The 22202-nt window shown below is 45.9% G+C and overlaps 1 protein-coding gene across 5 annotated transcripts in view; it reads right to left on the reverse strand.

Moving 5' to 3' along the window:
- LOC111833076 (membrane-associated phosphatidylinositol transfer protein 3-like) overlaps positions 1-22202 on the reverse strand; it is a 44950-nt gene that overhangs the window by 7698 nt on the left and 15050 nt on the right. For 4 of the 5 annotated variants that reach the window (XM_023791002.2, XM_023791003.2, XM_023791001.2 and 1 more), the window contains 7 exons: positions 19117-19212; positions 14100-14204; positions 6098-6150; positions 5645-5868; positions 4775-4964; positions 2730-2852; positions 2287-2450 (listed from right to left, as the gene is read on the reverse strand). In XM_023791002.2, coding sequence (XP_023646770.2) covers positions 2287-2450; positions 2730-2852; positions 4775-4964; positions 5645-5868; positions 6098-6150; positions 14100-14204; positions 19117-19212 — 955 coding nt within the window. Of the gene's footprint in view, positions 1-2286; positions 2451-2729; positions 2853-4774; positions 4965-5644; positions 5869-6097; positions 6151-7415; positions 8216-14099; positions 14205-19116; positions 19213-22202 lie in introns of those variants that run through there. The other variant, XM_023791005.2, reaches the window with a different exon arrangement.

Below are 22202 nucleotides of genomic sequence, written 5' to 3' on the forward strand. Positions count from 1 at the left end.
GCTTAAGCCGAACACTCACAATGAACAGTTATTAGGAAGCATACAGGTCTTTAGATCTGAAAACTCACACTGAACAATTAAGAAGCAAACAGGTGTTCAGAGTTGAACACTCATACTGAAGAGTTATTAGGATGCAGACAGATGCTTAGAGCTGAACACAAACACTGAACAGTTATTAGGAAGCAAATAGGCCCTTAGAGCTGAACACTTTCACTGAACAAAGAGTTGCCCTACATATGCTTAGAGAAGAATACTCACCCAGAACAGACACAGCCCATACAAGTGCTTAAAGCTCACACACACACACTCTGCTACACAAACACAGATATTCCGTTATTAATGCCCAGATAAATAGATACGCACAGATGCTTGTGGGGCACACACTCTCAGAGCGAGAGAGAGAGAGAGAGCGAGAGAGAGAGAGCGAGAGCCTTGCACATACACAGGGCTATTTTTAGCCCGCAGACAGCAGCCTGGCAGATGGCTCCTGCTGCAGAATATTGATAGAGGCAAAAGTAAGATGAAGCGACTCTGGGCACGAGGAGCCTATGAGCTGCACATCACTCAGCATAACTTCCTGTTTTCAGAAGGGACACCGGCTTCATTCACAAATACACTGCGTTAAAACACACTGCAAGACCTTCACAAACCACTGACCATGTTGATAATACACTAAAACGACATACAGCTGTACAGCGCATTAAATCACATAACATTGAATTTATTCACACACCTATACCCAGCACTGATTCATTGTGAAATGCACGGCATGAAAAATACATTAATTCAATAGCATAGACTCCATTAAAAATACAGAGCCTACCTAATATATAGTGGACGTCACACTGCGTAAACCACATTAATAATACACCCCTGCTTCACACAAACGTGCATTAATGATACACTGCATTTGTTCACACGCCTGTTAGAGTAATCGGTAGGACAAATTTTAGGACATTGCGCAGAAATAAAAACCTAAAAATTCTGGTTGGCTGATAGATTGGAATGCGTGTGAAAACAACACCTTTGTTTCCTCTGTTTGAGTGCGTTGCAGAAACAAATACATGAACCGGTATCATCGGTCATTAATTCAGCGGTAGCCGTTCTGGAGAGCCTGCGTCTTCAGGCCACGGAGCCTGATAGCAGCCTTCAGCAATCCGCTATGTGAATACATGATGAGAGGTCCAGCTAACCGCTAAAGCTATTCACAAGCTGCTGGCAGTCAAGTCCTTTTAGTTATCAGGTCATTTGTTTGTCTCCAGAGGCACTATTTCTTAAAAACAGGAAACTAGGATTGTTTATTTTGTATTCCACCACTTAATATGTTTTTTTCTCTATGTAACTTATTCCCGTGTCCATTGTAGCCATACACTATAGTATTGATCAAATGAAGTTTCATGAACCATTTGCTATATTTTTTGACACCACTAGATGGTGCTCTTAGTTTGCTTCGGAGCATCCTTTGAGTCCTTTTATGAATAGAGAACACCATCTACTGGGGTCAGAAAATACAGCAAATGGTTCATGAAGCTTCATTTGCCTATCACTAGTGGACCTAATGGACACTCGTGTTTACTTGTATTGGACATTGATGAGATGGGGGGGTGCATTAAGGTCAGGGTAGAGTGCTTTTTGTAAGAAAGAGAGGATGCTGAATAATAGTCCCACAATGTGGAAAATCCAGACCCTGTGCTGTGGCCCCCTCTCCCTCATACCCTTGAACGTGACTCTTGCATTAAAGCAGGAGCATTCTGTATTCTGTATGTGACAACAGAGCTACTCCTGCCATGAGTATCATTTGTCAGTCATGTGTGGGGTCAGGTCAGTGTCAGGTGGAGGCTGTAAATGATGGCAGCAACCCGGTCGGCACTAAGGGCTACAGTGGCACTGAGCTACTTCCCTGCAGGGAAACCACTGCAGATGGTTCCAAAACCACCAGCAAGCCTGATATTGAGTCAGCTTTCACATCACCTTCTTCCTCGACCTTGTGTTTAACTTCTCTTCGTGTTTATAAACTGTGTCTGTGGAAGCTGCGTTCTATGGAAGTGGGTCATTGGAGGAGTCAGGGGGGCCCGTGAGGTGTGTCCTGTGAAGCTTTGTCCAGTGACCTCCATCCAGTGGGAGGTGTCCACAAGTTCTTTTCCTCCGAAATGTTGTTCCTTGTTTTTCCTCTTTCTTATTAATCCCTTCCTGTGAATTTATACCCCTAATCTCACAACCTTCCTGCCACCTTCCGCCCCCCCCCCCCGCCACCCACCCAGTACACCCCACAGTCTTTGTCTCTACCTGCTGAAGAATCCCCCCCGGCCACCGTTGGGGTCCCCGTCATACGAGTCGCTCTGCTTCCTGCGAAGTGTCCTACGAGGAGCCGAGACGTCGACGTTGCTCTTGCTGAGCCGCTTGCTAGAGCCCAGGCTGGGGCTGCCCCCCCCCAGTAGACCAGCGGTATCCTTAGGGAAGACAGATAGATTAGAGCAGTATTTCTCAACCCGGTCCTCGGGGACCCTGCAGACAGCCCACGTTTTTGCTCCCTCCCAACTGCTGTGAAATGTGAACTGTCTGAGAGGGAGCAAAAACGTGAACTGTCTGAGAGGGAGCAAAAACGTGAACTGTCTGGACTGAAACACTGGATTAGAGGTGTCACTAATCTCTTAAGCCCATTCTGAGGGACCCAAGGCAGGACGACACTCCGGAGGCAATGGCAAGGGTGCGAATCTACAGCAGCCTACCTTTATGCTTTCCATGCTGTTGTTCCTGCTGCAGTCGCTGTGTGTCCCCTGGGGTGATCCGCTGCGGAGGCACAGTGCGTCAAAGCACAGCACCCCCCCGATACAGTCCCCCATTAGGCACACCTGGGGGCAGCAGGGAGTCACGCTTGACCGGCCTGTTAGACATTTTGCAAGGTGCCAATAGCGAGTTCATAAATCGTCTTATCAAATATGTCCCCCCCCCCCAGAGAAAATCTGTTGTTCCAGTACGCCCCTCTCTGCACTACATTTGGTATCCAGCTATCTCCTGATAAATCTGCATGACCAGGTGACTTGACATTACTCCATGTAGAGGTTGTTATATGGGATAACCTACCCTGTGGTCCAGGGGTTTTCAAATTTTTTGATCCAAGGTCCACATCAGATTTTTCTTCGAAACAGTTTTCAATAACAAAACAGCATTTCATGAATTTTGATGATTTTAAAATAACCTTCGATATAGATATCAACATATGAGAATAAAGCCTGGTTTGATGCTCGCTGATCGTTTTGACCCTTTGCCAATGGGGAGTTATGTGTGTTTGAAGTTTGGTGGATCTACCATGTTGAGCCTTTTTACATGAACCATGTTGATTCATAAGGTGCATTTTCAGCTGTGTCCAGATTCATTTGCGGTTCAATATGTATCCGGGCTGCGGTCCGGACTTTGAGGTCCCCCTGCTGTAGGGACTCCGTTCCCCCCGCTGTGGGATAAACCACCCACAGCTGCCCCCCAGCACCCATTTCAAAAGGTCCTTCCTTGTTAGGTGCCTCCTTGAAATTCAGGCTGCAGATCCATGACCAGAATAAGTGGTTAGAAGATGCATGAATAGATAAATGTGTGAATGAATATTTGATTACATATCATTACACTGGGTCACTGGCACCGCCAGGGATGCATCTCAGTCCTCCCAAAACCACTTTGCCCCCCTGCTGTCTGGTAGGAGTTTCTGCAGCCTCAGGACTGTGAGCCTGAAAAACAGCTTCTTTCCTCAGACTTTCTGACTGCTGAACAGTCCGTCACCTCTCAGCTTAACGCTGGGTTTTTTAAAAGAGCTCATTTTGCCTTCGATTTATCGGAAGTTGGAAATTCAGAAATTTCAACTGGAAAGCCCCCTGGAGTTCCGGCTCAAAAAGTCGGAAGAATCTCTGCAACCCCGACCTAAGAATTCAAGACGGCTGCACGCTTCATCGACAGAAGTGAATGCTGTAGTTATGTGTTGTTTGTTAGCACATATGTGTTATTTGTGTTTCTTTAAATCAGTCGTACTGTTAACAATGGCTAACAATGAACTTGGCTAGATCTGGGGTCTGTTTAAGAAAGAAAGATTTCTTAACTTAGCTGGATAACTTGTCGGATTTAAGGTGGTCTGGGCTAAATGTAAGTGAAGTAAGATAAAGGCCATTTAAACTGGGCTACCTTAAATCTGACAAGTTATCTGGCTAAGCAAGAAATCTTGCCTTTTGAAACAGGTCCCCTTTAAATCTGACTTTAACTCATAGAACTCGGGTGTGACCTCCAAGACTAATGGAATGCAGCATCCAGTAATTACACTCAACTCACATTACCGTATCTAAATTTATTTATTGTACAGTTCACTTCCATGTCAAACTTCTGTACCAATTTGCACAATGTTTCCCCACCAATGAAGTTTCCCATTGTCTCTGTCTTAATGTCCACGCCTTAATGTCATGTCTATATTAAGTTTATGTCTTGCAATGTATACTCTGTTTATGTATTGATTCCCATTTGCACTATAATTGACAGAGAACTATATTTCAGTGTAAGACTCCATGCATCATAAATCTGAATCTGACACTAAAAGTTATTTGTTATGAGGAAATTTTACCAGACTGAGAACAGGTTCATTTGGACAGGATAAGTAGGACGAGTTTACATTTTACAGAAATATTGCCTGACTGCATTAAACAGCTATGAGGGGGAATTTATATAACATGTAACATAGTTGGACATATAGTCATTAATCATATGATGCTGTCACTGGTGAATCGTTCCAGCTCCTTACCTGACCAGTGAACCCACGGCCGTCCTCAGACTGCAGGAAGCTGCGGTAAACCCGGTTGGCGCGGCCGATGAGCATGGCCACGGCGTCCCGGTAGCTTGGAGCGGCTACAGCCAGCAGGGGGAGTGCAGCCAAGGGCAGGTGGTCCACGCTGCTGGACACGCAGCTCTCCTCACAGCTGTAAGGGTTCAGGCTGCGGACGAGAATCAGGATCTGCGCTGGCTTCATCAACCAATAGCCGATAGCCCACTGATCCAAGGTGATTGTTTTTCGAGCTAGGCTCCATAATATAATACCAGTACTCCTCTCACTGTGCTTGTGGGAGCTTTATTTATACAAAAATGTTATTAGGGCAGAACAAAAAATGATAGGTTCAGAGAGATAACCAATCAGATTGTATAGGAAGTGGGTCCAAGCAATTAGAGGAGGTGGGAGCAAGACATCTGATTGGCTGGTTCCTCCTCCTCTAGTTGCTTGGACCCAGAACATTTTTTGTGTAAGTGAAAGTCCCGTGAGCTCTTACTGCAGGATACCTGGAGCTGACAGCCACTCATAGCTCCATTTATCAGAATGGGCACAGCCAAGAGACGTAATCATGCAATGAGCTTTCCAAACATGCTGACCCACAAATTCACTTACACTGTAGTACAGTAAAAGTTACAGGTATGTTAATGTAGAGGGCATGGGGCTGTTGCCATGATGCTCAGCCATCCAGCTTCATGTTCTGCCAAATTCAACCCACTTCTTTTGTTGTGATTGACAGCTGTCTGGCCCCGCCCCTTCTTAGGTAAATGAATCAGACTGCCCCTTTCCACACTAGTTCCACCCCCTTCCCATCTAAACATTCTTTCCCATTGGCCCCTCACCACTCACTTGGAGATGAGAGAGAAGGCTTCAGTGCACACGGGAGGGCAGGGCACCAGGCGGACCTGCATGTGCTGGGGGGCACCGGCCCGTAAGTGTGCCCGCGCCATGCAGTCCAGGCCCTCTGCAAGCGTGGCCACATCGCCCGCTTTGGCACCTGCATCACCACCCCCCGGGTCCAGGGCATGGCTGCCATGTACCACCAGAATCAGTATGCGGGCCTTGCATTTCCTCTGGGGGGGGCAAGGGGGACACATCACAGGGCGGGGGCGACACACGCTCAGCCAGGAAATGAAATTAGATAGATAGATAGATAGATAGATAGATAGATAGATAGATAGATAGATAGATAGATAGATAGATAGAGAGTACAGTACAAATAGTTTGTGGTCTGGTATAATATATTTACCTACAGCATCAACAGGACAAACAAAATGGCGAAATAACAAACACAAAACCTACCTCTAGGATCTCTTGGCCGTCCACACTGCTCTGGGAGTGCTGAAGGGGACTTTCTGGGAAGGGGAGAGGGGTTTGGAGGCAGGTGGAGAGAGGGTGAGAGAGAGAGAGAGAGAGAGAGAGAGAGAATGATTTTGGCTTTGTTGGTCTTCTGCTGGACCCGCGTGTCTCATGCATCTCATCACATGTGCGAGTCAAAATTAAGCCCTCTTCAGAAATGAATGGCAGCCTAAATTTGAATTTGAAAGGCAGAGAGACAGAGAGCGTGGGTGACTGATTCGGGTAGCGCTCCAGCTCCATTTCCTCGTCTCCTGGTTTCCGACACAGGATGTGGTGCAGGGGCAGAGAGGGCCTCATACTGTTTGAAAGTTAATCGCCCAGGAAGGGGCATTGTTGTTGTGCCACTAAAGCTGGCACTCACCCTGACAGCTCCAGTAAACAGTAGCCAGCCTGCCTGAATGGCACCTGAACATTGGGTTTGTGTGGCAAAAAAAAACATCCATCATTTCTTCCCTACCAATGGGACGGCCCCTCAGTGCCCCAAAGAAAAGCAGGCTCATTCTGCCTCCAGCGTTTTGCACTCTTGTGTTCTTTACGCTGACTGATAGCTCAGTCCGCAGTTGCAGCCCTTAGTTGTGTTACATCTTCCCCATTTGCTTTTGCAAGGGAGAAAAACCAACAGCTCTGACAGCCTTTCAATGACGGGCCTTATCTGGCAGCTCCAGTTGCGCGTTTGTGTCCGTAACCCTGAGTGTGCGCCAGCGTGCTCATCAGCCTCCAGGGGGCAGCGAAGCGTCTGGCAGATTCTGTTTTCAGAGGCTCGGCCCCTGAGCCATGGGAACTGCACTGTGCCGCACAGTGAACTCTGGTAGCACTGTGTGTCCATCATGTTTTGTTAAAAGAGAATCGAATGTAGCAAATGGAAGGAATCTGGAAACTTTTGGGTGTCGTGAACCTCGAGTGAAGCCTAGGGGGCGCCACCCTGCTGCGCTTCAGTAAGCTTGAAAAAACTGAAGTATATCAGTAGAAAAGAAAAGCATTTACAGAAAAAATCAGTGTGTCTCCCGCGTTCTCGAATGAGGTCATTGAGGGGCGGGAGGACAGTGCCATTACTTCTGCTTTGTGAAGAACACACTACTTCCCATTGGTGAAAAAGCAGCCAATGATTGTAGACTGGAGAGTAAACCCCGCCCCCTGGCCAGGCAGCTGCCTAGCACGTATTTGTTTAATTTAACCATGCTGTTTGCCATTTAATGAGCTGTTGTTTTCGCTTGTTTATCTCCATTAGCAGCCCATCCCAAGTCGATCACCCCTCCCTCACACTGCTGTTCCACACACTGTCGCTGTTAATGTGGGCAGGGCCTCCCATGAGCCAGAGCCTCCGTGACCGAAGCCAGAGTCACTGATCTGGAGCATGAGGGGAGGTGGACCAGGGTGGTGGGGGGGGGGGGGAGGTATCAGTCACATCTGGAAAAGGAAAATTAAATGTAAGCAGTTTGAATATAAAAAGAGGAGAGAGGAGCTGAGTACAACAGAATGGGCTCTGGAGGCGGACGGAGATGGGAAAGAGGACACATTACAGATCGATTATCGCTGCATCTTCCTCTTCATCCCTGCCGCAACCCTCCAGAAGCACAATGACTGTGTTCTCCTTTGGTGTTCAGCTGGGCCCATTGAAAGCTGCAACAAAGCGGCATCCAGCGCTGGTGCAAATGCCCCCCCCCCTCCCCTCCCCCACCCCAAAGTGGCTCTTATCTACTCTTGGGTACTTCAGTGTTAGGGACCGTTTCTCAAACAAACCCATTTTTTAATTAGTATTCTGTTTGCTGGAGAAAGATTCACCTGCCGTAAGCACAGGTGCCCCAAAGCAGCCACGGAAATGACGGGTTTGAAAATACGAGTTTGACCCCCTCTCAAAATTTAGCTTCAGCCCTTCGGTGAAATCCACCAAAGGGCACCCCCCCGGTTATGGACCGCACGGGTTGGAAAATCTATTGACCTATCGGTAGGGTTTCCAGACCCCCCTCCATGGAATTTGTTTCCAGCTATGGTTCTGCCCCCTGCTCTAGAAAAGCAGCGGGGAGTTGGACGGCTGGATGAATATTTTTGGAGCGTGCTCCCCCCCCCCCCCCTCTGCTCTGACCCCGCCCCACGGCACACGCACAATGTACGCTTCATCTGTCCGCACCTGGGGCGCCCAGGTCTGCGTCACGCTTCTCTCCGTCTGCCTGCTTTGCCTGCCAGCCCATTTATAGCGACCTCCTTCAAGGGCCCCATCTTCACTTTCTCAGAGCTACTGTTTAGCATAGTACCCCCCCCCCCCCAGTCCCATAGGGTACCCAGGCCTACCTTGCTTGCCCTGCTCCAGTTACCAGCCTTGTCTATGTATCACATAATTCACAGTTCTATAGCACAAAAACCTGCTGGGGGGGGGGGGGCATGTCAATGTGCTGACATCTGAATTAGGGAACAGGGGTATGTCTGGGTTTTTTAATTATCTGGGTTAGGATTGTTTAATTCCTGCCCAAATCCATCCATCTTCTAAATGCTTGATTTGCTTGATCTCGGTCAGGCTCACAGTGGGGATGGGGGGGGGGGGGGGGGTTGGAGCCTACCACACAAGGTTTGGCTACACCCTGGATGAGATGCAATAAAGGATTTTGAAATATTATTATACCAGGGATCACTGTTCATATTGTTGAAACTACGTTAATAATAATATTAATAATACAATTTATTCAAAGGCAGTCTTCAGGACACTCAAGGTCACTTCATAAAGAACGATAACAACAACACAATACCACCAATAAAATCAGACACAGCAAAGCGATATGTCACAAGCCTTCAGACTGAAGATCTCAAGGTAACCAGTCTTCAGTTCCAGAGTTTGGCTGCAGTGTGGGAAGAGGCTCCGGCACCTGCGGGGCAGAGTGTAGGTCTGGGGGGGGATAGTAGGTTTGGGGGGGAATGAAGGTCTGGGGGAGAGTGTAGGTCTGGGGCAGAGTGTAGGTCTGGGGGGGGAGTGAAGGTTGGGGGGAGTGAAGGTTGGGGGGAGTGAAGGTCTGGGGGGGAGTGTAGGCCTGGGGGGGTGTAGGTCTGGGGGGGAGTGTAGGTCTGGGGGGGAGTGTAGGCCTGGGGGGGTGTAGGTCTGGGGGGGAGTGTAGGCCTGGGGGGGTGTAGGTCTGGGGGGGAGTGTAGGTCTGGGGGGTTGTAGGTCTGGAGGGGAGTGAAGGTCTGGGGGGGTGTAGGTCTAGGAGGGAGTGTAGGTCTGGGGGGGTGTAGGTCTAGGAGGGAGTGTAGGTCTGGGGGGGAGTGAAGGTCTGGGGGGGTGTAGGTCTGGGGGGGGTGTAGGTCTGGGGGGGTGTAGGTTTGGGGGGGTGTAGGTCTAGGAGGGAGTGTAGGTCTGGGGGGGTGTAGGTCTAGGAGGGAGTGTAGGTCTGGGGGGGAGTGAAGGTCTGGGGGGGAGTGTAGGTCTGGGGGGGTGTAGGTCTAGGAGGGAGTGTAGGTCTGGGGGGGAGTGAAGGTCTGGGGGGGGGGTGTAGGTCTGGGGGGGGTGTAGGTCTGGGGGGGGGTGTAGGTCTGGGGGAGTGTAGGTCTGGGGGGGGTGTAGGTCTGGGGGGGGGTGTAGGTCTGGGGGGGGGTGTAGGTCTGCAGAAGATCAGTGAAAGAGGAGGGGGGCAAGATCATGAATGGCTCTGAATGTTAAATGCAGTATTTAAAAGTGTGTTTGGTAACTACTTCAGGGGGCACAAATACTGTAGTAGTTACACTCTTACTTAAAGTATTCATTAACCGATAAGTATGTGTTAGTTATGCACTTATCCCATATTTGTTCATCATTAATCATAATGGTTTATGTATTTCATGCAGTTACTATATTTGTTCATGATTTGTACTTGAGTAATAACTGAGTTACTAAGTTACTTCAAGCAAAGTGTTACCATGTATTTAATGGGACACAGGGAGCCAGTGGAGAGGCATGCGGAGAGATGTCATGTGGACAGGGGTCTTGAACACGTAATTATCCTGACTGCAGAATTCTGGATGAGCTGTAGCTGATAAAGAGGCTTACTGGTGACACAAGAGAGAACAGGGTTACAATTGGTCAGTGTTTCCCAATCTGGTCTGCGGGGACCCCCAGTCAGTCCATGTTTTTGCTCCTGCCGAGGTCCCTGCCAGACAGTCCACATTTTTGCTCCTTCCAATCTCCCAGAGGGAGCAAAAACGTGGACTGCTTGTGGGTCCCCAAGGACCAGATCGAGAAACACTGCAATAGACTATACAGGACATAATCAGAGCACTAAGCTAACCTGCAGTGCTGCGCTGTGTGAAAGGTGGACAGAGTCTGGAGATGCTTCCCAGGCTGGGAATGTTATTGATATGTGATGCAAAGTGGGGGCTCGTTCTTTCCTGGTTGGCTGGTTTAATGGCCAACATTCCTGCACATCCAGGCAAAAAGAAAGCAAGGCAACTGAAATAAAAAACTAAAAAAAAAAGCAAACACATGTTCCTTTGAAGTGCACCTTTTCATGCTTTTCTTGTTCTTATGTGAGAGTAAAGCAGGAGACACACACCTTAAAGGCTACATTTTATCTATGCAGAATAACCCAGTAAGAGTCTTTCGTGACTCACCAGCAGTCCCACAGAGTCACTGTTGGTCCCTGTCTGCAGCTCATTGAACAGCAGAGGCCAACCTGCCCATGAGGTGAAGCAGCTTCAAACACCATCCGAATCACACACACAGGTGTATAAACACACCAAACCAAGGCAACCATCTCATAGCATCCCTACTAGCCGACTCAGCATCAGTGATCAGTTTCAGTTATCTGATGCTCAAGCAACTTACAGCTGAGGGAATCATGTGTGTCCCCTGGGATTTGAACCCACAACCTTTGCATTGTTAACATAGTCCTCTACTTGTTGAGCGTCCCTGTCCCTGCGAAAGCAGCCCCAAAGGCCAGGCTGTGGTTTTAGCACAATCTCATTACCAGTGAGGTTTCATATTGTTGGACAATTTACCCCTTCCCCCTTTTCCAGTAATACTCCACACCATCCAATCTGCTCCCATGTTACCAGTAAGGTTCCCCTCACATTACCAGTAAGGCCCCATCCTGAAAAAAGCCACATTCCATCTGTTCACTGAAGGGTCTATTATTTTCTTTATTTCACCTTTTCTTTTTGTGCTGGTTTAAAAAAGAATGTTCTCATTTACTCTCCATATCTAAATATACATATTTGTCCTTGGGGACGCCTTGGGGTTTTTTTTTGCGACTGTTTGATGTGAGTCTCTTGATGGAGGATGTTTGCAGTAAGCGGTGGGTCACAAGCACCTGGAGGTACAGCAGAGCTTCTCCTACTTTTTGTGTTATACGCAAAGTGCCACGTTACGAGCAACTAAAAAAAGACATATAAAATGGGGAAAAGTGAATGAGGTACTTAGTTATAAAATTGGTCCTTTTTTTTCCTTTAAGCTCAGGCAATTCAACCCATCTATCACCGATGTTTGTGCAGGAGCCATATCGCATGAGTTCTGTTTTCCATTTACAGATGCTTCTCAACTTACGATGGGGTTACGTTCTAATGAATCCATCGTAAGTGGAAAATATTGTAATGGAATATGAATGTGATATAAGTAAATACATACAGTACCTACTGACACTAAGTATTTAAAAAAAATACTGTAACTAATTAAATACCAGTCACTGGAAAGTTTATATGCATCGCCCTACTTCAGCAGAAAGTATCGTACGGCATATCGCTGACTGGGAACAGATCGAAATTCAAAGTGCGATGAATACTGAATGTGCATCGCTATCGCACCATCGTCAAGTCGAAACATTGTAAGTCAAACCATTGTAAAGCAAGGAACATTTGTATATTTGAAATACTGCTGTGCATATTAGTGCCAAATAATCTATAAAATTTACCTGTCAAGTTACCTGAACCCATCCAAATACCTGCATCTAATGATGTGTATCAGTCACATCACCCAGGATTATACCTGTAGGGAAGTTGGGTCATGGGTAAAAGGACGTAGGAGGAAATAGTTTTCTAGTTGTCAGGTTGCTTCTAAAGTTAACAGTATAATTTTAATGGAATTAAAAATCGGACTTTTGTTTGTTTGTTTCCTTTGTTGTACTGCATGGTGATGATCTCATTATCAGCATCTAACAAAAGAACACGGTAGAGTTTGTGTTAACAAGAAGCCGCCTGGCACGATCTGAGATGCCGTCACACCCGGACAGTCAGGGAATGAGATGCAGACCCACGCGTGTGGCCTTCGCAGAGCAAGTCGTGTGGTGTGGAAGTAGGCGGTGGTGCTGGAAACTTTACTGTGAGGATGTGAGATGGACTGGCGCAAAAAACCCAGCAGAGAAATGGACACAGGGGATGTACTCAGTGCCATGGAAAGAAGGACTGAAAGATGAAAAACACATTTGATCCAGGGAAACAGGACTTAAGGCCCTGGATTGCATCAAATCTGAAAATAATTTCTTAATTTAAGCACTTATTTACTTAGCAATTAAATTCTCCCTAACTTCTGTTGCAGGTTCCGCAGTGGTAATCATATGTATTAATGACCAATAAGCAAGAAAGGCATTTAACAGGAGTCAAATCAGGGCAGGAGATGTTGCGAAAAGAAGCACTTCAGGGCTGCTAAGGTCAGGTAGGGACAGACTCACAATGAGTGAACTCAAAAAGATCACGGCCATCTCAGCAGGGCCTGCGAATGTGACCCGAGGAGGGGGCTGAATCAGGTGCGGCATGAGCCCACATGGCTGTGGGGGTGGACTTGGCTCAAGTTACTTCAGGCCACAAAAAAACAAAGAAAACAATTTTTTACACTTCAAGATGTATGAGAAACTGTGAAAGTAGCCAATCCGCCAAAATTCCAGTCAGCGGATTGTCACTCCTGCCATCCTCCCACATTCCTCAGCGAAGCAACGCTTCATGTAGCTTACTGTCACATATATACTAAGCCATACAATTTACAATTTTATGCTTCTTTTTCCTTTATTGTACTTCTTTTTTGCTGGTTATTTATTTTAAAATTCTTGTTCATTTAAGGGTACAGCAGCAAAGCCCTACCAGGGACATGACGTTTTATTCACAGGTATTAGTGCCGGTGTTGTACCTTATTGCCCTGCTCCCACCGTCTGCTATCAAAGGCAGAGTTCGCCCTCTAAATGCCTTTGTGAGTACATGAGGCTGTCGTTCGGGCTCCATGGTTCCCCCGCCACTCAGGCAGGGGGTGAAGACTACAAAGACTGAACAGCATAAATATGGAATGCTACGCCCTACTCCATCCTCTCTTTAAATTCATTGCTGTATCCCCTCCTCCTTCATTCATGTCTCCTTCTCTCTCTCCCAAGTCTAAACACCGCAGAGAGCTGGCAGGCGAGTGTAGGAATCCAATCCAAAATGCTACTGACCTCAGTGGCAGCAGAAAGGACAGAGGAGAGGCAGGTCCTTGCACAATCATACAAGTGTCAAGGTATTCTGCATAGGGGAGTGACCCCCAGTGCTGTGAAACTGTTAGACTCTTGGCTCCACTGTCAAAGAAGCACCAGTTTACTGAATTAAGTGAAAGTGTCTATTAAATGAGCCTGTTTCCTCCCGAAGCAGCATCTATCTTTCTTAGGAATCTGTTTTTAGAAAAACTGAACTGAAGGAACAGACGACTGTTACGTCACGCCGCTCACTGGCACAGAGACCGCGGCCCAGAGTGACTCATGGCTTACACAGTTTATGCTGTGCCTGTCTGCAGAGTGACTCATGGCTTACACAGTTTATGCTGTGCCTGTCTGCAGAGTGACTCAAGAGTCGTGCAGGGAATAACAACCCAGCAGTAATTTCATTATCCACGTCCACCTCTTTGAGTTTTTCTGCTGCGAGTTTCATGGGGAAAAATACACCAGCAGTTTTAAGTTGTCCGTGGGGAATAGATAGACGATTATGACATCATCAGAAAGGGCCGCTGTTAACACAGGATTTCGCCACCTACCTCGAGTGCGACCTTGGTGCCCCAGGGTCTCAATTTGCTCCACCAGGTCATTGGAGTTCCACTGACTCATGCCCAGGAGGATGGCGCTCTTGCCCTCCACCATTTCTGCCACAAAACAAGAGGAAAGAGAACCGGGTAAAGCCACAGTCGTGGGCTGTAGGGCGGCGTGGGCCGCAGGAAGTGACAGCATCTCCCGGCTGTTTGTGCTTTCTCGTGTGCGACAGGGAGCATTGAAACCAGCCACAAGAATCATCTTTGATCCTCTATGATATAGTTAGAAAGAATCGAGTGCGTTATGTAACAACCGACACACGCGCCTATGTGCTCACTGTACATGCAGAAGTACAACAGCACCTGAGGGCCTGGGCGGACTTGTTCAAATAGGAACAAGAAAATTATCTTCAGAAGGAAATACCCGGACACTCACGCTAAAGCACAGGAAAGCTAAAATATAAATGAAACATAAATGAAAGCACTGTGACTCATTTAAGCGAGGGAAGAAAAGTGGAGGAGAGAGAGAGAGGAATCCAAACATGCGAGCTTGTTCAGACCAGACATCCACTCCTATGCTGCGGCAGATGGTGTCACAGCAGCCAAGAGCACAACCGGCTGCAAAATCACTGACGTGGCGACTTAAGAGACTGAATACATTCACTCGGCTTATCCGGGGCGACATCCAAAGAGAAACGCTGGAATGTCAGCAATGGGAGGAGATAATAAAGCCTTTGCCATCCGTCGGGGGGGCTTTAAGGCATGGGGTTACCCTGGCTGAAGCTCAGGGGCCTCCACTAACAACAGGGGCCTCAAAATTGACCCCCCCCCCCCCATCACGGCCGACAACTTTTACTGCCCCCACCTTGGCTTCCATATGGTACCTGCCTTATACACCATGCCAACGTACCCCCCCTCTCCACAACCACGGTAATAATTCCCTAGTTCAGCAAATTTCTGGTGGAAAAATGAATAAAAAGTCCCATCAACCAGTTCTCTGGTCCTTTGACCCATTAAGTTCCCCTGCTGGTGCATCGGATGAAACTAGTGAGTAAAATCAAATGAACAAACAACCTCTTTAAGGATCATCACTGTCATGCTCCTATATTAACAATGAATAAAAACCTTTTAAATTAATTGAAGAGCAAATTTACGAAACTCGCACAGTCCACAGAAATTTAATGAAAACTCTTCACCGAACTACATGAGGATTGTGTGAGTTTTAGTTCCCTTTACTGTAACGTGATGAGGAAGCATGACTTTAAGTAATTGGCGGTCCCGTCTCAAGAACAACACCGAATGGATTGAGTGATTTTTTTAAATTTGCTCTTCAATTTACACATCCAGCTGTCCGCTCTGGACAAGCAGTAAGTGTAAGACGGTATGTGTTTGCCTGTCGTTCAATCAGGATTTTGTGGTGGTGTTTAAAACAATGAAAACTGTCCCTGCTTGTAATTGGCCCTCATAAAGCATCTGCACTCAGTTAAACCCAATGGAATGGACCTCTGCTGTGATACATGGAACTCTCCGGCTCATCTTATGGAGCTCTGAGAGAGGAATAGAGAAGACGACATCAGAAATGCATTCTGTTTTCTTGCCAGCAGTCCCATGTGACATGAAATGGCATTTGACATTAAATACTTTAACATGAATAGCTTTAATTACTGGGTTTCAGTCCAGTCTCTTAGCCAAGGTATAATTAAATTTACCATCTCAGTGTATTTAACAGCAGCAGGTTTTAAAAACCCTGTTCCATGCCTGTCAGGCGAATTTAAATTGCTTAAGCAGCATCGCATAACATCCACCTTTACAGCGTTGTATCAACTGCACAGAATCACACAATGTGTCAGGCTGTGAGCTGATGAGGCCCGTCTGGATAGAAGGTGTTTGCTAAGTGTTTGGTCCATATATCATCTGCATAATGCATGGAAGGGCTGCTCCAGCACTCCTGCCGCCGAGGACGACACTTTGAAGAGGATCCCTTCATGTTTTTATAGAGCTGGTTGCAGTGAGCCACAGCACGGCCCCTTACTAAAACTGCTAGATATTTTGTTCAAGAAGTTCAGGGTATGTGCATTTCTCAAAGGTACAACATTAGGGCGCTTCTGGGACTATAAATGGCAATCATTCAAGCTCAGGACATATGTCACACTCTATAATGACATCACAACACTGTGACAGGTCAAAAGTCACAACAACATAAGAAAAGCAGAAATGTTTGGATGAGTTGCAGAGATAGAATATGTACATGGTCTGAAAGGTGCTTGAGCAAAAGCAAATTCATTATACAGAGTGAGACAGATGATCTGTATGCAGAAAGACAAACTTCGTCTGTGCACATGGCAACCCGCAGACCCACAGATGCCTGGGTGGCTGAATTCATCAACAAGCTCTGTCTTGTTTCAAGAATATGTGAAATGAAAAATAATAAGCTGGGTTTTTTATTCTGCGCATTGAGATATTGCGAAGTGATTTCAATCGCCCTCCGCATTGAAGTGTGCACGTGACATTCCCTCTAAAAGAAAAAAAGCCATAAGTGGGAAATTGATGTTCTGAAGCCTCACCTCTCCTGCATTTCATCCCTTTTGATGTCCTGATTAAATGAAGAAAGGTAAAGATCGCAGACCGCCATAGACTGGGGATGAAACCGGTATGTAAACTACGAGGCGGACCTGGGTCAGACTGTTCCGGCTCACTGTGCCTATAGGGCTCACACCTTTCCTCGTCGCTTACTTGACTGTACCATCCATTCCAACAGTGCTGTTCCACCGAATCCAAAGTGTGCCACAGTGAAAAGGAGATGCTGTGTCATTCTGGAATGGTCCGGTCTTTGAACTTTGCTGCATAGCTACATTCCAGAATATTTAAGTTATTGCATATTAATTGTAATTGTACTGTGACATTCCAGAATGTAGAGATTCATCAAAATGTTGCTCATGAATTATCATGCTCATGTATTTCTTCAGAGTGAAGGTGGTAAATCTAGGCTCAGGAGTCCCAGAGGATATAATGAATCCATTCTGAGATGTACCAGTGATTCTTAATACAAGATACTGTTCAAATATGAGGCCACCTGTTTACATAAATGTTAGATATATTAAAGGAATCACATTATCAATTAGTATTATGACATAGGAAAGATGACCCAAATTAATTAGTATATTATTATGGTCACAAATAAGCTATCGTGCCTTTTCTGCAACTTTGATGAGTGTCCATAATAACTGCAAAAACACAATTACCCACGTATGTCAAAAAACAGAAATTATGTGCATACCATGTAGTATGAAAAAAAGATTAAAAATCCACTATGGTGTCTTTTTTTGACCGTAGAAACTGCGACAAGACGCGCACCAGCTTCCGAACACATAATGTTCTGCTTTTCCACTGTTCCAACTAAAACACTCTCATATGATATTTCACACAGTATAGTCTTCGTTCCACAAAAAGACAGCTTACTGCATTAACCCCAAACTGGTCTCACAATTTCCGTTTAATAAACTCAGAATGAAATTTGAAGAAATTATTATTTTGAAGAAGGAAATGTCTGGGAAAATTGATAGATATACTTTATTAATCGCAAACAGGGAAAAAATCCATATACTTATACATTAAAAAAATTAATTCCAGCAAAGTGGCCGGGTGGGCTTTCAGGTGAAGGTATTACAGGATCAACCCCGCCCCGGGGTCCCCATAATATGATAATATTAGGAAGGGGAAGTGGGGGGGGGGGTCCAGTATGTCTTCAGAGTGAAAGCCTCAGGAGTACCAGGGAATTAATGCTATATTTTGTGAGGAACTTTGTCACTGAGTGTGTTTTTCTTCATCACTGTCACAAACAGCAGTGCTTCTCCAAAGTGAGCCGTGGCAGGGAGTGTGGGGTGGGGGGGGGGGTGTTATCACAGCTGGAGCTGTGGCTGAGGAGCGAGGCATGCTGGGAATGCGGAATGGACTTCAGGCCTGGTTCAGCCGCAGTGCCGGTCATCGGCACCCTGCGACAGCCTGTGGCCGTCTGGGCATCTTACGCCGACTTCAGGTCCCATCTGCATTCTCAGGGCCGGTCTGGCCGGTAAGAGCTCCGAGCTCATGCACTGAAGAGGCCCCTTTGTTCTGTGTTTGCTCATGCCGTTTTGTTAAAGGTCTCTGATCGGTAAGGATCCTGGTCTCTAGTCATACCGATGAATATTCATGAGCAGATAATGAGTGGAATATTCAAACGACGGCCTCCAAGCACAAACCCAGCACTGATGAATATTGATAAGCAAGTGTTTCCAGCTTCCACTTTTGACACAGGCTACTGAGGGACCTATTTCTGGAAAAGTCTCCCACTATATAATGCAGGTCTTCCCCTGAATCTTCCCCCACACAGAATTAACTGACTTAAACAGTCCTTTGGTGAAACATACACCTCACATACAGGGAAACGTTCAATAAGGGCTGAATATACTGCGAGTTAAAAACCGCCGTCACCACTTCCAGATTAAACCAGCGATTCTCAAACCAGTCCTTGGGGGCCCTCAGAGAAGAGAACTGGGAGTGAGCAAAACATGGACCGTCTGGGGGTCCCTAAGCACTGGTTTGAGAAACACTGCACTAAACCATCACTGTTACTCAGTAAATCGTCACTGTTACTCACTAAACCACTACTCAGAACCTCTGGCAGCAGTTTTACTCACTAAATAGGAAGCCATCTGCAATCCCTAAGATTCTAGAGTCTCTCTTCCTCCTCCATATACTCCCCCTGCTCAGACAGCGATCACCTGTACCATGTGACTCATCTCAAGGTGCCCCATCCTGTCAGATGTTTGCCATCAGTAATCAGAATCCTTGGGCTCCCAGGAGGATGGTTTTTGTTAAAGGCAGATAACTCTGTCAGACTCAATTAAATATTCACTCTGGGAGCCCTAACAAAGTGCCCCCCTAAGGCTCCACCCATGTCCCCCCCAATCTCTGAAGGACATTTTCAATGTGCGCCGGAGCGAAGAGGCAACCAAAGAAAAGCAGAGAAGATCAGGGGCCGACTTACCCCGAGCATCGAAAAACTCGTCATCTGAGCTATCGACGGACTCCTGTGCAATGTTCTGCAACCGCCACTTGGGGGCGCTGTACTTGTATGTGGCAGCTAGAGGGCAGGGGAGAAACAAGGAGAGTTTGTGGTTAATTGTACAAAATGTCTCTTAAAGACATATTCACCACCGAGAGCCTGTGCTTTCCTGTAATGCACCCTTCTTTCCCACAAGTCAAACAGAGCACAAGAAATAAAAAGAAGTAAAGTGTGGGTCAAGCCAGGAATTGTAGCTGAAACAGCCTGATGGTTAGAGAAGTATGCTGCTGAAACACTGAAGCATGTTCCGCTTGCTCGTAGTTCACCAAAAGATACTCTGCTATTCAATGTGGTCCCACAAACTCGAAGGACACTGTACCGCTAGACTAGCACTTTTATAGACTAGCTCTGCATTTAAAAAGCAGCTTCGGTGCTCTGGAGACAGGGTGTCCAATTAGAACTGGGTCAGCACATAGCAGGTCCAGAGCAGAAACTTATCACATCTGTAGCAGTCTGTGAATATCAGTAAAACACAAAATTAAAGTAATACAGTGTGTGTGTGTGCGTGTTTGTGTGTGTGTGTGTGTGTGTGTGTGTGCGCGCGAGCGGGTGTGTGTGTGTGTGTGTGCGCACAATGTAATAAAAACCTGTTATTTTGATGTTGTGGGGACCATTATGTTATGTGTCCCCACAATGTGATAAAAACCTGCTGTTTCAACATTGTGGGGGCAATTTTTTCTGTCCCCACAAGAGGAAACTCATTTTTATAAAAAAAAATTATGACTACAATCAATAATGTCCAAAGTCTTTTATTTTTTTTAAGAAATTAGGGCTAGGTTGCGGTTAATGAACGAAAGTTGCATTTATATAGTGCTTTTCAAGACACCCAAAGCACAGTTTCCCCATCGCTGCACTAGGATTCACACAGAGCACAGGATGGCCTGACCTGCTGGCCACACCAGTGCCTCTTCCAGCAGGTGGCCTCCCATCGGCACACTGGCCACACTCAAGCCTGCTTAGCTCCAGGTGGATTTACCCAGTCTGAGCTGCAGGTGGGATGGCTGCTGCTCAAGGTTGTCATTGTTGGGATTAGGGTTTTTCCCACAGAAATTAATGGATGGTCCCCAAAAAGATAAGAATACAAACGTGTGTGTGTGTGTGTGTGTGTGTGCGTGTGTGTGTGTGTGTGCATGTGTGGGTGCCATGTTTTGACCTTTCCAGGTTTCCTATCCAAGGTTGCCAGGTACCCCATGTGAACTGTACAGTCAGGATCACTGTGAGCAAAATCCTCGTTTCGGTCAGATGTAGAGGAAACCAGCAAGAGCAGTGAGAGGAACAGGAAAAAAATCAGAGACGGAAAAGAAGCGAAGAGCCGGCTTTGCCAAGTGTCCCACACGGCGAGACGTCTCAGTGATGTAATTCTGTTTGGTGAGCAGCTAACAGAAGATAACTGGAGTCACGGGGGGGGGGGGGGGTTGGTGTGTTCTGACCTCCTGAGACTACCCAAGCCTTGGTATTCCATCCTCCCACTTATCTGTACCGCAGACGGCTGAACTGCATGAGACAGTCCATCTTTAATTAAAAACCGGGGAGCAAAAACACACAGCGTGCTGAATTTGCACGATTCGTGCACCAGGTAGTGACCTTGCATCAAAAACCCATCGGATCTCCTGAAACGGAGAGACAGAGAATGACGCCTAATACCTCAGTATTTAAACACATAAACATCATAACACATAAAAGGATTTAAAGGTGGGTCCAGACACATAGCTGGTATATTTATTTGCTACAAACTGGTCCTGATGTAATAGTCAACTGTTATAGGAACTAGTGTTATTACAGTTTTGATTTTTTAAAATTTAATCTTTATTTTTATATTATTTTCAGTTTTCGTTTGGAATACAGTTTAGTTTTACTTAGTTTCAATGTTGTTTTATTAGTTTTTATTTTTAGATCTTTTTCTATTTAGTTTTTGAGTATTTTAGTTTCAGTTCCAGTTGTAGTAATTTTATTTCCAGGGATAGACTCAAAGTTGTAGAGCTATTTGATGTATCTGATCTTTAGAGTATCTCACATGGACACACAACACCCATTATGTATTAATGCCCCAATATGGGCAAACCATGTTCCAGGCATTATTTATGCTAATTAGAGATATACAAATCATTACTTTAGTATATTTAAAGGGCAATAGAAAGTATTTGATCCTTGTTTTTATTTTATTACCATTATTTTTGGAAGTAATATTTCGTAATGCTTTACATTTCCAGCCCCTTCCTTCATAATGCATTCATAGAGCATTCATAAACAGTAAGTATACCGTAGCATCTTAATATCGTTTAACAGCTGTATTACACAGCAATAAGAAACATTATATAATAACAAACATTATAATCATATTATGTTTGTTATGAATGTGTATTAATGCTGTAAAGGTTTGTTAGCATGTTATGGTGTACTTTTAGGCTGCTTATGAAATGCATTATAAAAGACATCCTGAAGGTGTAGTTAATGAAAAGCTTTACCCAATATTAACAGTTTCTGCTTAATTGTAGTTTTGAATTTTATTTTCGTATCTTATTTTATTTCAGTTACGAAAATATTTTAGTTCTCGTTAGCGATAGTAACCCTCCAGTGTGAACATCACCAGCTTTTCATTTGCAGCCTAACTGCGCTTGGTTCGGTTCAGTGGTTCAATAATCGCCCCGACAAAGCGACCTCCTGCTTTTACCCAGGCCTGTGTAAAATAAATAAAGGATGAAATAACTGGCTAATGGCACTCATTGTCCGAGTTTAGCTACGTCTCTTCCTTCGCCCATAATTGGCTGATCGGTCCATTTTCTCCCACGTGTCAGGAGCTCCTCTGATGTTGGTGAAAACGCAGAGAGAGAGAACGGGCATCTAAAGCAGAGAGAGAGAATGGGCATCTAAAGCAGAGAGAGAGAACGGGCATCTAAAGCAGAGAGAAATAATGGGCATCAAAAGCAGAGAGAGAGAACGGGCATCTAAAGCAGAGAGAGAGAACGGGCATCTAAAGCAGAGAGAGAGAACGGGCATCAAAAGCAGAG

This window comes from Paramormyrops kingsleyae, chromosome 18, assembly GCF_048594095.1.
Source record: "Paramormyrops kingsleyae isolate MSU_618 chromosome 18, PKINGS_0.4, whole genome shotgun sequence".
Lineage (NCBI taxonomy): Eukaryota > Metazoa > Chordata > Actinopteri > Osteoglossiformes > Mormyridae > Paramormyrops > Paramormyrops kingsleyae.